This window comes from Microcaecilia unicolor, chromosome 8 (assembly GCF_901765095.1).
Source record: "Microcaecilia unicolor chromosome 8, aMicUni1.1, whole genome shotgun sequence".
NCBI classification, from domain to species: domain Eukaryota; kingdom Metazoa; phylum Chordata; class Amphibia; order Gymnophiona; family Siphonopidae; genus Microcaecilia; species Microcaecilia unicolor.
The window spans coordinates 152269756-152285248 of record NC_044038.1 but is presented as its reverse complement, the minus strand read 5'-3'; the positions used below and the strand labels follow the sequence as shown (position 1 = coordinate 152285248).

Sequence of the window (15493 nt, the reverse complement as noted above, 5' to 3'; positions counted from 1 at the left end):
AAAAAAAAAAAAATTTTAGACGTCCTTAAGGGCGTTTATTTCGACGTTTATTTAAACGTTTATTGCAGCTACTCACTGGGACACCAGGTCGTTACAGCTCGGAGCGAGAAGCAGGTAATTTTTACCTTTTTATAGCGGGCAGGGGGTTCCCCGATTGATCTCCACGTGGCCTATGGCGTCGGAGGGCGAGGGCGCAAAGAATCGCTCCCCGGACCGCGTGTGCGCTTCTAGCGGGGATGCGGGGGTTTTAAAGTCTGATTCGCCCTTGTTGGGTGTCAGTTTGGAGGCCGTCAGTGTCCCGGGTCTTCCTCCGGCACGGCGGTTTTTCCCGCCATAAACGCCCATCCCCCGCTGCTCGCCTCCGCCATCTTGGCCGGCCACTCTGCTCGGACGGCTTCTTCTTGGGCCGCCCTTGAGCTGGGAGACGTTCATGCCATGGCCGCCCTTGATTTGGGCGACGGCAAAAAAGCGGCTAAAGTTAAGCGCCGTTCTTCCCGCGCGGCTCCTTCGCGGAGTGTCGCGCCGGACGCCATGTTGGATGCGCAGCATGTTGCTCCCCCGCTCTTGCGAGCGCCGGTTGAGGGTGCGTCTAGGGCTGTGGCCCAGGCTGCTGAAATACACAGTCTGGGGGGTTTCTCCCCCGAGTTTATTTTGCTGCTGCATCAGGCCTTCCTTATGCAAAACGCTGCCCCTTCTCCCTTGTCCGATAACGGGGTTGAGGCCCCCGGAAGTAAACGCCCTCGGGTGGATTCATAGGCCTTAGAGGACGCTGTTTCCTCTGATGTAGATGAGGGCAGCGTATCTGAGTTCTCCCAACGGTCCTTTGGGGATTCCTTGGAGGAGACGGATTCCCGCTAGGATGGAGCGGATGACCCCTCTGCAGCGCGGATCTTTCGCTCAGAGGATTTGCCCAACCTGTTACTGCAGGCCATGAGCATTTTGAAGATTTCCTCGCCAGAGGACGTCTCTCCCTCAGCCCCTGTTGGCTCTTCCATTATGCTGGGGACGAAGTGCCCGCCTAGAACCTTCCACGTGCATGATGCCATGCACACCTTAATTTCGGCTCAATGGGATGTCCCGGAAGCGAGCCTCAAAGTGGCTAGGGCTATGTCCCGCCTCTATCCTTTGCCTGAAAGTGAACGTGAGGCCTTTATTTGGCCTACCGTGGATTCTTTAATCACTGTGGTGACTAAGAAAACGGCGTTGCCGGTGGAAGGTGGCACGGCCCTAAAGGACGCCCAAGACAGAAGATTGGAAGCGCCTTTAAGGTCGTCCTTCGAGGCGGCTGCCTTAAGTTTGCAGGCCTCAGTTTGCGGCTCCTATGTGGCCAGAGCGTGCCTGACGATGGTGCAGCGGGCTTCCCCCTCGGATCCTTCCTTGAGGGCTGACTGGCCGGCCCTGGAATCGGGCTTGGCTTATTTGGCAGACTTACTGTATGATGTCTTGAGAGCCTCGGCTAAAGGTATGGCTCAGACAGTCTCTGCGCGGCGCTGGCTTTGGCTGAAACATTGGTCTGCGGACCACGCCTCTAAGTCCCGCCTGGCTAAGTTGCCTTTTAAAGGCAAGCTGCTCTTTGGGGTTGAGCTGGACAAAATCGTGACCGATCTCGGCACGTCTAAGGGCAAGAGGTTACCAGAGGTCAGGGCTCATATGAGACCACTACAACACTCTCTGCTGCAGCGCTGGACTCCGATGTCGGAAGATTATGCTGTGCGCCTTCCCTTGGACCCAGCAGTGCGCAAGGCGCTGAGCTGGTGGCTGCAGACAGTCAAGTTGTCTGCAGGAATGCCTCTGGTGACCCCGGAGTGGATTGTCGTCACGACGGACGCCTCTTTGTCGGGCTGGGGAGCCCACTGCTTGGGAAGGACAGCGCAGGGGCTCTGGTCTCCTGCAGAGGCAAAGTGGTCTATCAACCTCCTGGAACTCAGAGCCATTCGGTTGGCGCTTTTGGAGTTCATCCCGGTACTGGCGTTGAAGCCAGTACGGGTCCTGTCGGACAATGCCACGGCTGTGGCCTATGTCAACCGCCAGGGAGGTACCAAGAGCGCCCCTCTAGCCAAGGAGGCCATGAATCTATGCCAGTGGGCGGAAGCGACCTGGAACAGCTGTCAGCGGCCCACATTGCCGGAGTCATGAATGTCAAGGCGGACTTTCTCAGTCGCCATACCTTGGATCCCGGAGAGTGGCAGCTATCTGCTCAGGCGTTCTTGGACATCACGAAGCGCTGGGGCCAGCCGAGCCTAGATCTGATGGCGTCATCGGCCAATTGCCAAGTGCCGCGCTTTTTCAGCAGAGGACGGGACCCTCGATCCCTGGGAGTAGATGCTCTTCTCCAACAGTGGCCGACACAGGAGCTTCTCTATGTGTTCCCGCCCTGGCCCATGTTGGGCAGGGTGCTAGACCGGGTGGCAAAGCATCCGGGCCGGATAATCCTGGTGGGTCCGGACTGGCCCAGACGTCCCTGGTATGCGGACTTGATCAGGCTCTCAGTGGACGATCCTCTGCGGCTACCAGTGGAGAAGGGCCTGTTGCATCAAGGTCCCGTGGTGATGGAGGATCCCTCCCCCTTTGGTCTTACGGCCTGGCTATTGAGCGGCAGCGTCTGAGAAAGAAGGGCTTCTCAGACAAGGTCATCGTCACTATGCTGAGAGCGAGGAAGCGCTCTACTTCTATTGCTTACGCCAGGGTTTGGCGTACCTTTGCAGCGTGGTGTGAATCAGGCTCACTTTCTCCCTTCACTGCTCCAATTTCTTCAGTGTTGGCGTTCCTGCAAGAAGGTCTGGAGAAAGGCCTGTCGCTCAGTTCCCTTAAAGTCCAGGTAGCGGCTCTGACTTGCTTCAGGGGCCGCCTGAAGGGTGCTTCCCTGGCTTCGCAGCCAGATGTGGTGCGCTTTCTCAAGGGAGTTAATCACCTGCGCCCTCCTCTGCACTCAGTGGTGCCTGCGTGGAATCTCAACCTGGTGCTAAGAGCCTTGCAGAAGCCGCCTTTTGAACCCTTGTCAAGGGCATCTCTGAAAGACCTGACGTTGAAAGCAGTCTTTTTGGTGGCTAACACTTCAGCCAGAAGAGTTTCCGAGCTTCAGGCACTCTCATGTCGAGAGCCCTTTCTGCAGTTCACGGAGGCAGGAGTGTCTATTCGCACAGTGCCTTCCTTCCTGCCCAAGATTGTTTCTCGCTTCCATGTGAATCAGCAGCTCTGTCTCCCTTCCTTTCGTAGGGAGGACTACCCAGAGGAATACTCTGCTCTCAAATATCTGGATGTGAGACGAGTCATCATCAGATACTTGGAAGTGACCAATGATTTCCGGAAATCGGATCATCTGTTTGTCCTGTTTGCAGGTCCTCGTAAGGGTCTGCAGGCTGCTAAGCCTACAGTGGCAAGATGGGTCAAGGAAGCCATTGCAGCGGCTTATGTGGCCGCGGGGAAGGTGCCGCCTATCCAGCTGAAGGCTCACTCCACTAGAGCTCAGGCGGCCTCGATGGCAGAGGCCGGGTCCGTCTCTTTGGAAGAGATTTGCAAGGCGGCAACTTGGGCATCGGCCCATACCTTCTCCAGGCATTACCGCTTGACTGTGGCTGCTCGGGCGGAGGCCCGGTTTGGAGCTTCAGTGTTGCGGTCAGGGATTTCAATGTCCCGCCCTGGGTGAGTACTGCTTCGGTACATCCCACCAGTCTATGGATTGATCAGCATAATGATATGGAAGGTAAAATTATGTATCATACCTGATAATTTTCTTTCCATTAATCATAGCTGATCAATCCATAGCCCCTCCCAGATATCTGTACTGTTTATATTCTGGTTGCATTTCAGATTCAAGTTTAGTCTTCAGTTCCTGTTCAGGAGGACTTCGTGTTCAAGTTTTTTCAATTGGATTCTTCAAGAGTTGAGACGAGTTTGTGTTACAGTGAGCTGCTGCATTCCTCTCCCCTCCGTTTTACGGGGCTGGATTGAGACATAAATTCTGCCGGCGCTCCCTCCCGCTTCGTGCGGCTGTAGGGCAGCTTTGTACCCCTCCCGCTTCGGCGGTGTTAGGGTCAGTCAGCTCCTCCTGCGGTTGCGGTTGCAGGATAAGCCAGATCCCCCTGCATCGGCGGGGTGGTGTCCCTCCCCCGCTCCGCGGGGATGAGCTGGACAGATTCCCCTCCCCCACTTGTGTGGGGATGAGCTGGGTTAATTCCCCTCCCCCGTTTCGGCGGTGGTGAGCTGGGCAGAGTGTCCCTTTGTGGGTGTAATTCTCTAAGTGCTGAGTCCTGCGGATGGAGCTTGGATATCGACATACTGAGGAGTTTCCGGCAGCACATGACCACATATAGGGAGGCAAAAGGATTGCTCTCTATCTCCACCTGCTGGTAGATGGACACAACCCACCAGTCTATGGATTGATCAGCTATGATTAATGGAAAGAAAATTATCAGGTATGATACATAATTTTACCTTCTCCAAGCTGAAGAGCCCTAGCCGCTTTAGCCTTTCCTCATAGGGAAGTCATCCCATGCCCTTTATCGTTTTCATTACCCTTCTCTGCACCTTTTCTAATTGCACTGTATCTTTTTTTGAGATGCGACGACCAGAATTGAACACAATATTCGAGGTGCGGTTGCACTATGGAGCGATACAAAGGCATTATAACGTCCTCATTTTTGTTCTCCATTCCTTTCCTAATAATACCTAACATTCTATTTGCTTTCTCAGCTGCAGCAACACACTGAGCAGAAGGTTTTAACATATCATCAATGACAACACCTAGATCCCTTTTTTGGTCAGTGACTCTTAACGTGAAACCTTGCATTACGTAGCTATAATTTGGGTTCCTCTTTCTCACATGCATCACTTTGTACTTGCTCTCCCAGACCGATTCCAAAATTCATAAGAAATACTTGTATACTCAAGTTTGATTAAATTTCTTCCCATCTTATTTGCCTGTCTCTTGGGCCCTGTGTGTGGAACGGGTAGCACTTCAGAAAATGCTACCCTAGAGGTTCTGGATTTGAGCTTTCTACCTAAGAGCCTAAATTTGGCTTCCAGAACCTCTCGCCCACATTTTCCTATGTCATTAGTACCCACATGTACCAAGACAGCCAGCTCCTCCCCAGCACTATCTAAAATCCTATCTAGGTGACGCGTGAGGTCCGCCACCAGGCAGGCAAGTCACCAAACGATCCTCACGTCCACCAGCCACCTAGCTATCTATATGCCTAATAATCACCAACTACAACAGCTGTCCTAACCCTTCCCTCCTGGGCAGCACTTGGAGACATATCCTCGGTGTGAGAGGATAGTACATCCCCTGGTGGGCAGGTCCTGGCTACAGGAGTACTTCCTATTTCACCAGGGTGATTCTCTCCTAGGAGACCTCCCTCCTCCATGGTAGCACAGTGGCTACCAGTCTGGAGGTGGGACTTCTCTACAGCATCCCTGTAGGTCTCCTCTAGGTACCTCTCTGTCTCCCTCAGCTCCACCAAGTCTGCTACTCTTGCCTCTTGTAGATATACACACATTTCCTACTGGCATAGTAGAAGTGGTTTGTAAGTGCAAGTATTTGATTTATTACTCACTTGTTCATACAATTGCTTCAAGTGAGGCGTAACAAAATATGGCATAATACAATCATTAAAATATAATAAACATCAACACAAATAAAATATTAAAATGTACAAGTACAATAACCAGTCATTAGGCAGCTGCTAATAGGACTGTGTCGATAAAGTAAACATCTAAAACAAAAAATTTGACTCTGCATTGACCCATCCTAGAAAATATACTGCAAATAAAATAGATACTTAGTACTTCCAGACCATGCTCAAAAGTTCTTTTTTTGGATAGGTGCATTGGTGGACCAAGGGGTCTTTGAGGAGCTGACACGGGACTACCTGCCCCAGCTTTCTGAGAAGATGCAGGACCTGGGTGTGATCTCCACCATCTCTCTTTCATGGTTCCTCACCCTTTTTCTCAGTGTCATGCCCTTTGAAAGTGCTGTGATCATTGTTGATTGCTTTTTCTATGAGGGTATAAAGCTCATCCTGCAGGTGTCACTGGCCGTCCTGGATGCCAACATGGAGCAGTTGTTGAGGTGCTCTGATGAGGGGGAAGCCATGACAGTTCTGGGCAGGTACAGTAGCTCTTCTTACGTCTCATCTCTGTTTTCGTGGTCATTCTGGTGGGTCCCATAGGTTCGTCTCATCACGTATGCACTGCTGTTTTTGTTTTATGGTTGAAGGGGTGCTATTTTCCTGTCCAATTTCAGCTGAGTAAAGTGAGATACAAGAAAGTAAAACACTAAAGCTGAGCAGAAAATCAGTAACAAGGCTAAGATTATCTGAGCCATTGGATCTTGACTTTTTGGCTGTATAGACCACTTATCAGTCTACGTAGTTCATCCCCACCACTTTGTTTCCTATCCTCAAGCCTCTCTCCTCCCCCCCCCCCCCCCCCCCCATTTCCAGCTAAGGCCATTTCCATCAGATCCCCTCCCTTTAAACAGCCAGTCCTTTTCTCCTCCTGGCTAGTCTTTATCTCTCTCTCCCCCCCCCTCCCCCTCCTTTCAAGAGTTCCCATCAGTGTCTCTTCACCAGTTTCTGTTGCAGCCTCTTAATTTATCCTGACCCCACCTAACTTTTCCTTGTCTGTCTCTTTTCTTTCTCTCTCTCTCTCTGATACTCTTCTAAACTATTCACCACTCTGTTTCTCCCGCCTAGCTTTACCACAGTCTTTTTTTTCAATGATTAACCCAGTCCCCACCCCCCATAGCTCCCTGACCATATTGTTATGCATTGCTGATTTGGCCACTGGTAATGTTCCCAGCCTGCTGTTAATGTCATCACAGCTCCTGTACCCATTGCTATTGCTACTGTTCTAGGCTAGCTGCTAATTCCACCATTGCTGCTGCTGTCCAATCTTTCTGCCACTTCTTCTGCTTTTGGCCTGTGAGGGGCAGCTACTGATTATGTCACTGTTGCTGCTGATCACCAGACATGTGGATTTACAGTCATCATGATCACCTTCTGTGATAGCCTCATAGACCACAGGGGTCTGCAGACAACAGGTTGGAAACAACTGAGTAAGAAAGAACTGTTGTCTTGCTCATATCTTGAGAGAGAGAACTTTTGAAAAGGTGTTGATTTTATATATTTTTTAAATCTGTCAACATTCATCTCCATCCCTTATTACCCTCCCCCCCCCCCCCCCCCCCCCCCCCCAAAGCTCAAACCTGTGCAGCTACCAATCCATGGAGCAAGAGACCAGAATCATTTCTAGTCTAGTACTAGTCTCTGAGGTCTTCATCCCCATGCTTACTACTTGTCCCTCACAGGTACCTGGACAATGTGGCGAACAGACAGAGTGTGTCTCCACCAATCCCACACTTGCATGCTCTTCTCACCAGCGGGGATGAGCCACCACCTGAAATTGACATCTTCGACCTCATCAAAGCATCCTATGAGGTTAGAGATGAGCTTAGTATAAAGGAGCTTTTACTGGCTTTATTGTATATGGGATCCTATCTGTCTCCTCTTTATCCTTGATTTTCTTCTGACTGCATTGTAGAAATAGTTTTATTGGAAAAGAGAAAAGCACTTGATTGTCAGTAGGCTCATGAAGAAATTTCTTCTGTTTTAGAAGTTTAGCAACTTGAACGCCAATCACATTGAGCAGATGCGCTTCAAGCAGAGACTGAAGGTGATTCAGTCCCTGGAGGACACTGCCAAAAGGAGCGTGGTAGGTAGAACAATTAATGTCCTGTATTCTGCTCTGTTCACAAGTCAAGGGAGCTGTGGGTAGTTGGTCTTTGTAGACTTGCAGTGGAATACAGTTATACTATTATGTAGGGCTGCACATGCTTTGCAAAAACAGAGCAAGAGGCACTTGTCCTGTGGTCACGCTTTTTTTTGGCTGTCAACTGAGGGGCATTTCTTGGATAGGATGAGGAAAGGAAGGAGGAGCCATGTTGCTGGAAGGGTGGGGATTTGAGAGATCCCATAAGTTCCCTATGGCATAGATCAAGTTTTGTTTTTTGTTTTTTAAAGGTTGGTGAAAAGCTGTAGTTACTTAATCATTCTGAAATTAGCCTCTCCTGTCTTTCCTTTGCATTGATTACTACTTGCTATGGGAGTGAATAGAAACCAGATGCTGAGGTGCACATTATAACACCCAATAAAACCACAACAACAAAACAAGCAGACCACATAGACAACTACAAACTGTTAAAAACACCAATGTTAAACACAACACATATGTCCCAATACAAATAGGTTACATAAATGCGAGATCAGCAGTAAATAAGACAACACTACTAAGAGACTGGATAGAAATGGAACAACTCAGACTACTGCTCATAAGTGAAACATGGCTGCACCTTGAAGACGACCCTGCACTACTAGACCTATTCCCACCAGGATACAAAATAATACATATCAACAGAACCAAAAGAAGGGGAGGAGGCGTTGCAACAATTTCCAAATCCTCCTCCACAGCAGAACCTGTCGCTAAACACATATCTTCAACAATCAAAATCCTGGCATGCAAAATCGCCAACAAAACACTAACTGACCAACTGTCATCACATTATTCTACCGCATTCCAGGAAGCTGGACAAACACCCAAGATGATTTCATGGCCTTCGTATCAAACATTTGCACCAATCACCCAAATGTTCACTAATAGGTGACATAAACCTCACTTAGAAAAACAAAATGACACAAACACCAGAACACTAATGAACTTCATAAACCAATGGAACTTCACAATGGCTCAAGAAGTCTCATGGCACACAAAAGGACACCAATTAGACATACTAACCCACAGATTTTCAATGAGTATCAACCATATATTCACAAACACACATGGGAAGAAGTACCATGGTCAGACCACGGCAAGCTCACTTTCACACTACAATGGAAAGAAACGGCAAGAAGAGAGAGCCAAGAACCCAACACACATTCACAACCAGAGGGAAAGTACACAATCTTGCATTCTGGACAACAACAATGAATGAACTCAACGACATACCACCCGAGGATAAACACTTCATGAGAAGCTGGGACAAAACAAGTGAAAAGACACTAAACAAAATAGCACCACTGAAAACAAAAATCACAAAACGACCATGTCCCTGGTTTAATGATAAACAACTACACATGAAGAAACTCTGTAGGAAAGGCATCATTGGAGGCTAAGCTGGTATGGGACTGGCACTTAAGGGCTCCTTTTACAAAGCTGCGCTACAGATGAACGGAACGCTGAATATGAAGAAGCCCATAGGAGTAGAATGGGCTTCTTTGCATTCAGCGTGCTGCTCATTGGTAGTGCAGCTTTGTAAAAGGAGCCCTTAGTGTGCATTTTATAAAACACTAGTAAAAAAGGCCTGTTTCTGGCTGAAATGAAACGGGCGCTAGCAAGGTTTTGCGCGGAGTGTGTATGTTTGAGAGAGTGTCTGTGAGAGTTAGAATGTGCAAGTGTGTGTGTGTGACAGAGTGAGTGTGAGTGTGTCTGTGAGAGAGCGTGTGTGTATGTGAGAATGAGTGTGTGCGAGTGCGTATGTGAGACAGTGAGTGTCCTTCCCTGTCCCCCCTGTCAGGTGTCAGGACTGGGGGGACTGTGGACAGTCATGAAGGCAGCCCCTACCCCCTGTATTGTACTGTTCCCCTGGATTCTTGTAACCCAAATGCATGACCCTGCATTTCTTAGCATTATATCTTAGTTGCCAATTATCAGACCATTCTTCAAGTTTCGCTAGATCTTTCCTCATGCCATCAACATCCTCCGGGGTGTCCACCCTATTACAGAGTTTAGTATCATCCACAAAGAGACAAACCTTACCAGACAGCCCTTCTGCAATATTGCTCACAAAGATGTAAGTCAAACTACACCTTGTTCATCAGTCATGTTCCTCCAGAACAGTGCAGCGCTCCACCTGGGATAACCACCTCTATCAATGCCTCCTCCATCTCCACAGCAGTGGCGTACCAAGGGGGCGGTGGGTACGGTCCGCCCCGGGTGCACACCGCTGGGGGGGGGGTGCCGCACGCCTCTCGGCTTCCGCTCATTCCGTGCTCCCTCTACCCCGGAACAGGTTACTTCCTGTTCCGGGGCAGAGGGAGCATGGAACAGCGAAGCCAACAGGCGCGCGGCACCCCCCCCCCCCCCCCCAGCAGGTAAAAATGCACCCGGGAGGGGGGGTGTCCTTTCGCTGGGGGGGGGGGGCGCATCAGCGATCCACCCTGGGTGTCAGCCACCCTAGGAATGCCACTGCTCCACAGGCAGTTTAATCTGTCCAAAGTAGGGAAATGGACAGTGGGAGGAGAAGAGGAGATGACAGCCTTTGAACCCACCGGCACAGAATTCCTGAATGGTCCCGGCTGCCTTTACTAATCCAGTATTTCCAGACTGGATTTGGACTCCTGGGCAAATCAGAGCCCAGAACAGCACATTTTTAAAGTATACTGCATGCTAAACTAAAGAAGGAACAGCATTTCTCTGTAACAACTTTAAACATGCTCCGAGGGGCTCAGACCAAAGCAGTAGCGGTGCTGCCCACCCTCTGGTGTCTACCTCCCAACATAGACACAGCTCCCAGGGTTGCGGAGTCTCTGTGCCCTGGGCAACGCGTCCGATCACCAGACCGTGAGTAAAGTGCCTATTATATTTCAAGATATTGAGACTTTACAACTGACAAGGCTTGAAAGGCGTGACAGTAAAAACCAAAGTAAAAACTGAACAATTGCTAATGAACTGAAGACACCTCAGCAGGACGGGCGTGCCTGAGAAGGAGCCTTTTGCACTGCATTTGATCAACCGAAGAAGGCAGGCTTGTGAGGAGAGCAGATTGGGGCAACACGGTCTTAATAGTAACCATAGGAAATATATACCATAATGAATACCCTCAAACTACTCCTTAACACTGATCCACTTAACACTAACCACCCCACTTGCAGAAAACAACATCATACCCATACTACACAATCATCATAGATTGATCAAATACACCTCACCAAACTGATGATAACCTAAACAAAGGAAGAACACTTACATGCGAACAACCACAACAGAAGGGAAAGAAGGGCCCAAACAAACTCACCTCACAAAGGAATGACAACTAACAAAAGTCCACTTAACACCAAACACAGAAGACCCATTCCAAACAATCAAAGTGGGCTACGTCAATGCCAGATCCGCTGGCAATACTAATAGACTGGATCATGTCAGAAAAACTCGACCTACTCTTCCTCACTGAAACTTGGATCCATGACCAAAAGGACCCTATAATCCTAGACCTGTGCCCTCCAGGATACAAAATCACACACTGGACCAGAAAAGAAAAGAGAGGCGGAGGCATAGCACTAATCTATCGGTCCCACTTTACCACCAAAACCACTGCCAAGTCCATAACACCTCAACTTGAAATTGCCTCAATCAGAATCCAGAACAAAACCCTACGCGATCATTTGAATTGTGTCTTGTTTTACAGACCTCCAGGTAATTGGAACGAAGGCCAGACCAACTTCATGGACTTCATTTCAGACACTTGTGTAACCAACTCCAATACACTAGTACTAGGAGACATCAACCTTCACTTAGAAGACCCAAACTCTATCAACGTACGAGAATGTAAGGAATTTCTCCGTTTATGCGATCTCAGATGGCCACAATGCAAGCAACCCACGTCAAAGGGCACACACTTGATCTCATCTCACACAAACTCTCAACAGACCAGAACCTAACAATAACAAATATGGAATGGACAGAGACACCCTGGACTGACCACTACAAACTAAACTTATCCCTACATTGGTGGAAGATGGGTATACAACGAATACTAGAACACACATCCTACAGCACAAGAGGTCAAGTAGACACGAAAAGATTCTGGCAACTAATATACAATAATGAATGGGCAACACAAACAGACTCCATATACTACCTCATAGAATGGGACAAAAGATGCAAAAGCATACTAGATGAAATTGCGCCCTTATGAACAAGAACCCCACGCAAGCATAACTCGACACCATGGTTCAACGATGAACTGAAACAGTTAAAAACACAAACCAGGAAACTCGAACAAGCATGGAATAAAATAAAAGATGAACATACGCTCAACACATGGAAACAAATACAAAGAAGATACAAATACGCAATAAGACAGGCCAAAAGATCATACTATAAAACCAAAATAGGGACAGATTGCAAAGACATGAAGAAATTATACCAACTTGTGAACAAACTCCTAGACACCAACTTGGTTGCTACCCACGAATACAGACATCCCATCTGCAGATAAACTTGCGAAGTACTTCAGTGAAAAAATTGTAAACCTACACAACACGCAACCTCAGAACAACACCGACATTGAAAACTTTCTTAATGAATTGGACCCAACCATTGGAAAATACCCGGCAGATTGGACCTGGTTAAACTTCGCCCTCCTTACCGCCCTCACTGTAAACTAGATACCTGTCCCAGCTGCCTATTTATTTATTTTATTGTATCCCGCACTTTCCCACTAAAAGCAGGCTCAATGCGGCTTACAAAGTAATAGGTAACACAGAATTTGTTATGTAAAGTAGGAAATTAAGTATAACATAATAGAAGGATGGATGGGTAGTAATAGGATGGGTATTAGGTAGTAGGTAGGTAGAGACAGGTGATAGGGGAGGGTAAGGTTGGAGATAGATTCTGGGTCAATGTCGTTTTCTCTTCAGTATATGTAAGGTAGGTGGGTTCATGAGATTAATCTGGGTCTTTTGGGTAGGCTTGTTTGAATAGATGGGTTTTTAGTGCTTTTCTGAATGGTAGGTGGTCATGGATTGCTCGGATAGGTCTAGGATGATCGTTCCATAGACGACAGCCCAGGAAGGAGAAATTGGATCCATAATAAGTTTTGTACTTGAGACCTTTACAGCTGGGGTAGTACAGGTTGAGGTACTTTCGTGAGGATACAGACATGTTTCTTGCTGGAAGGTCGACCAGATTTATCATATAGTTCGGAGATTCTCCGTGTATTATCTTGTGGATTAAAGTCTGGGTTTTGAAATTGATACTTCTTGATTGGGAGCCAGTGCAGTCTTGCACGGAGAGGAGTTGCACTCTCAAAACGTGATCTGCCAAAGATGAGTCTTGCTGCTGTATTTGGGCGGTCTGAAGTTTTTTTAGGATATAGGCTTTGCAGCCTAAGAAAATACTGTTGCAGTAATCATCATGGGTAAGTACCATGGATTGCACTAAATTCTGGAATGTTTTCTGGGGTAGATATGATTTTACGCGTTTCAATATCCACATCATTGTGAACATTTTCTTTGTGGTGGATGTGGCATGATTGTCGAGGGAGAGGTGGCTGTCTAATGAAATCCGCCCCTGACCGCTTCATAGCAGACCTCACATCCCACCAAAATTACATGCTTCAGCAAGGCCTCTTCCCTAAGGAAAATGGCAATATCCTACTCACCCCAATACCAAAAGACACCAAGAAAAAAACAAATGAAATCACTAACTACCGTCCAGTAGCATCTATCCCGTTGGTGGTCAAACTGATGGAAAGCTTGGTAACCAAACAACTTACAGATTACATAAACAAATTCTCAATATTACACGAATCAGTCAGGCTTTCGCCACCTCCACAGCACGGAAACAGTATTACTCACTCTTCAATATATTTGTGAGTGACATTGCCGAAGGGTTAGAAGGTAAAGTTTGCCTATTTGCGGATGATACTAAGATTTGCAACAGAGTGGACACCCGGGAGGGAGTGGAAAGCATGAAAAAGGATCTGAGGAAGCTAGAAGAATGGTCTAAGGTTTGGCAATTAAAATTCAATGCGAAGAAATGCAAAGTGATGCACTTAGGGAGTAGAAACCCAAGAGAGACTTATGTGTTAGGCGGGGAGAGTCTGATAGGTACTGAGGGGGAGAGGGATCTTGGGGTGATAGTATCTGAGGATCTGAAGGCGACGAAACAGTGTGACAAGGCGGTGGCCGTAGCAAGAAGGTTGCTAGGCTGTATAGAGAGAGATGTGACCAGCAGAAGAAAGGAAGTGTTGATGCCCCTGTATAAGTCATTGGTGAGGCCCCACCTGGAGTATTGTGTTCAGTTTGGAGGCCGTATCTTGCGAAGGATGTTAAAAAAATGGAAGCGGTGCAAAGAAAAGCTATGAGAATGGTACGGGATTTGCGTTCCAAGACGTATGAAGAGAGACTTGCTGACCTGAACATGTATACCCTGTAGAAAGGAGGAACAGGGGTGATATGATACAGACGTTCAAATATTTGAAAGGTATTAATCCGCAAATGAATCTTTTCCGGAGATGGGAAGGCGGTAGAACGAGAGGACATGAAATGAGGTTGAAGGGGGGCAGACTCAGGAAAGATGTCAGGAAGTATTTTTTCACAGAGAGGGTGGTGGATGCTTGGAATGCCCTTCCGCGGGAGGTGGTGGAGATGAAAACGGTAATGGAATTCAAACATGCGTGGGATATGCATAAAGGAATCCTGTGCAGAAGGAATGGATCCTCAGAAGCTTAGCCGAAATTGGGTGGGCGGAGCGGTGGGTGAAAGAGGGGTTGGTGGTTGGGAGGCGAGGATAGCGGAGGGCAGACTTATACGGTCTGTCCAGAGCCAGTGAAGGGAGGCGGGACTGGTGGTTGGGAGGTGGGAAGTACTAGCTGGGCAGACTTGTACGGTCTGTGCCCTGAATAAGGCAGGTACAAATCAAGGTAAGGTATACACATATGAGTTTGTCTTGTTGACAGACTGGATGGACCGTGCAGGTCTTTTTCTGCCGTCATCTACTATGTTACTATGTAAATCACTAAAAACCAACCTGTTTAAAAAGGCATACCCTACCGATCCAACTTAAATGCCTAATCTCTGCAACACAACCAAACTAAGCACGTAATGGACATAACACAACTCTTCCGTTCTCCGATTCCCTAATGTGGCTGTGCCACATGAACTTGATCTTACCACAACATCACCCTGTATTTGCTCACACCGGAGCTGCAAAGGCCTCTCCAGCAGTGGCGTAGCCAGACAGCCAATTTGGGTGGGCCTGAACACAAAGTGGATGGGCACAAAATTTTCTCTCTATCCCCCTCCCCAGCACTTCCCAACTCAAATATAAATACTTAGCTGATAAGGATCCCCAACCTCTGTCAGCTGAAGACCTCCACTAAAAATTGCCAGAGACTCCCCTCCATCAAGCCCAGCAGGCAGCAGCACTCCTCGAACCACTGATGCCAGCACCCCATACATGCTTAGTTGTCAGTGGCTCGAGGATGCCCCCATCTACCAAGTTCAGTAGAAGGGAGCTCTGGCTAGCTTCAGAGGAGATCCCCAGCTAGTAGGGCTTGAGGATCCCCACTATCTACAGCAAGGGTCAGGGTTGCTGTTTGCCATGCTGATGACCAGGCAGAAAATAAAGCCCTCCCCCAATTCCCTCTCCACCTCCTCTCCAATCTCCTTACCTGCCATTACAGTCACACTGACAGACCCTTACAAATTACAGA

At 48.1% G+C, this 15493-nt stretch overlaps 1 protein-coding gene across 2 annotated transcripts in view; it reads left to right on the top strand.

Annotated features, from left to right (window-relative positions):
* Positions 1-15493, top strand: part of TBC1D9B (TBC1 domain family member 9B) — a 91772-nt gene that overhangs the window by 42422 nt on the left and 33857 nt on the right. For both annotated transcript variants that reach the window (XM_030211082.1, XM_030211080.1), the window contains exons 12-14: positions 5824-6109; positions 7310-7439; positions 7615-7713. In XM_030211082.1, coding sequence (XP_030066942.1) covers positions 5824-6109; positions 7310-7439; positions 7615-7713 — 515 coding nt within the window. The remainder of the gene's footprint in view (positions 1-5823; positions 6110-7309; positions 7440-7614; positions 7714-15493) is intronic.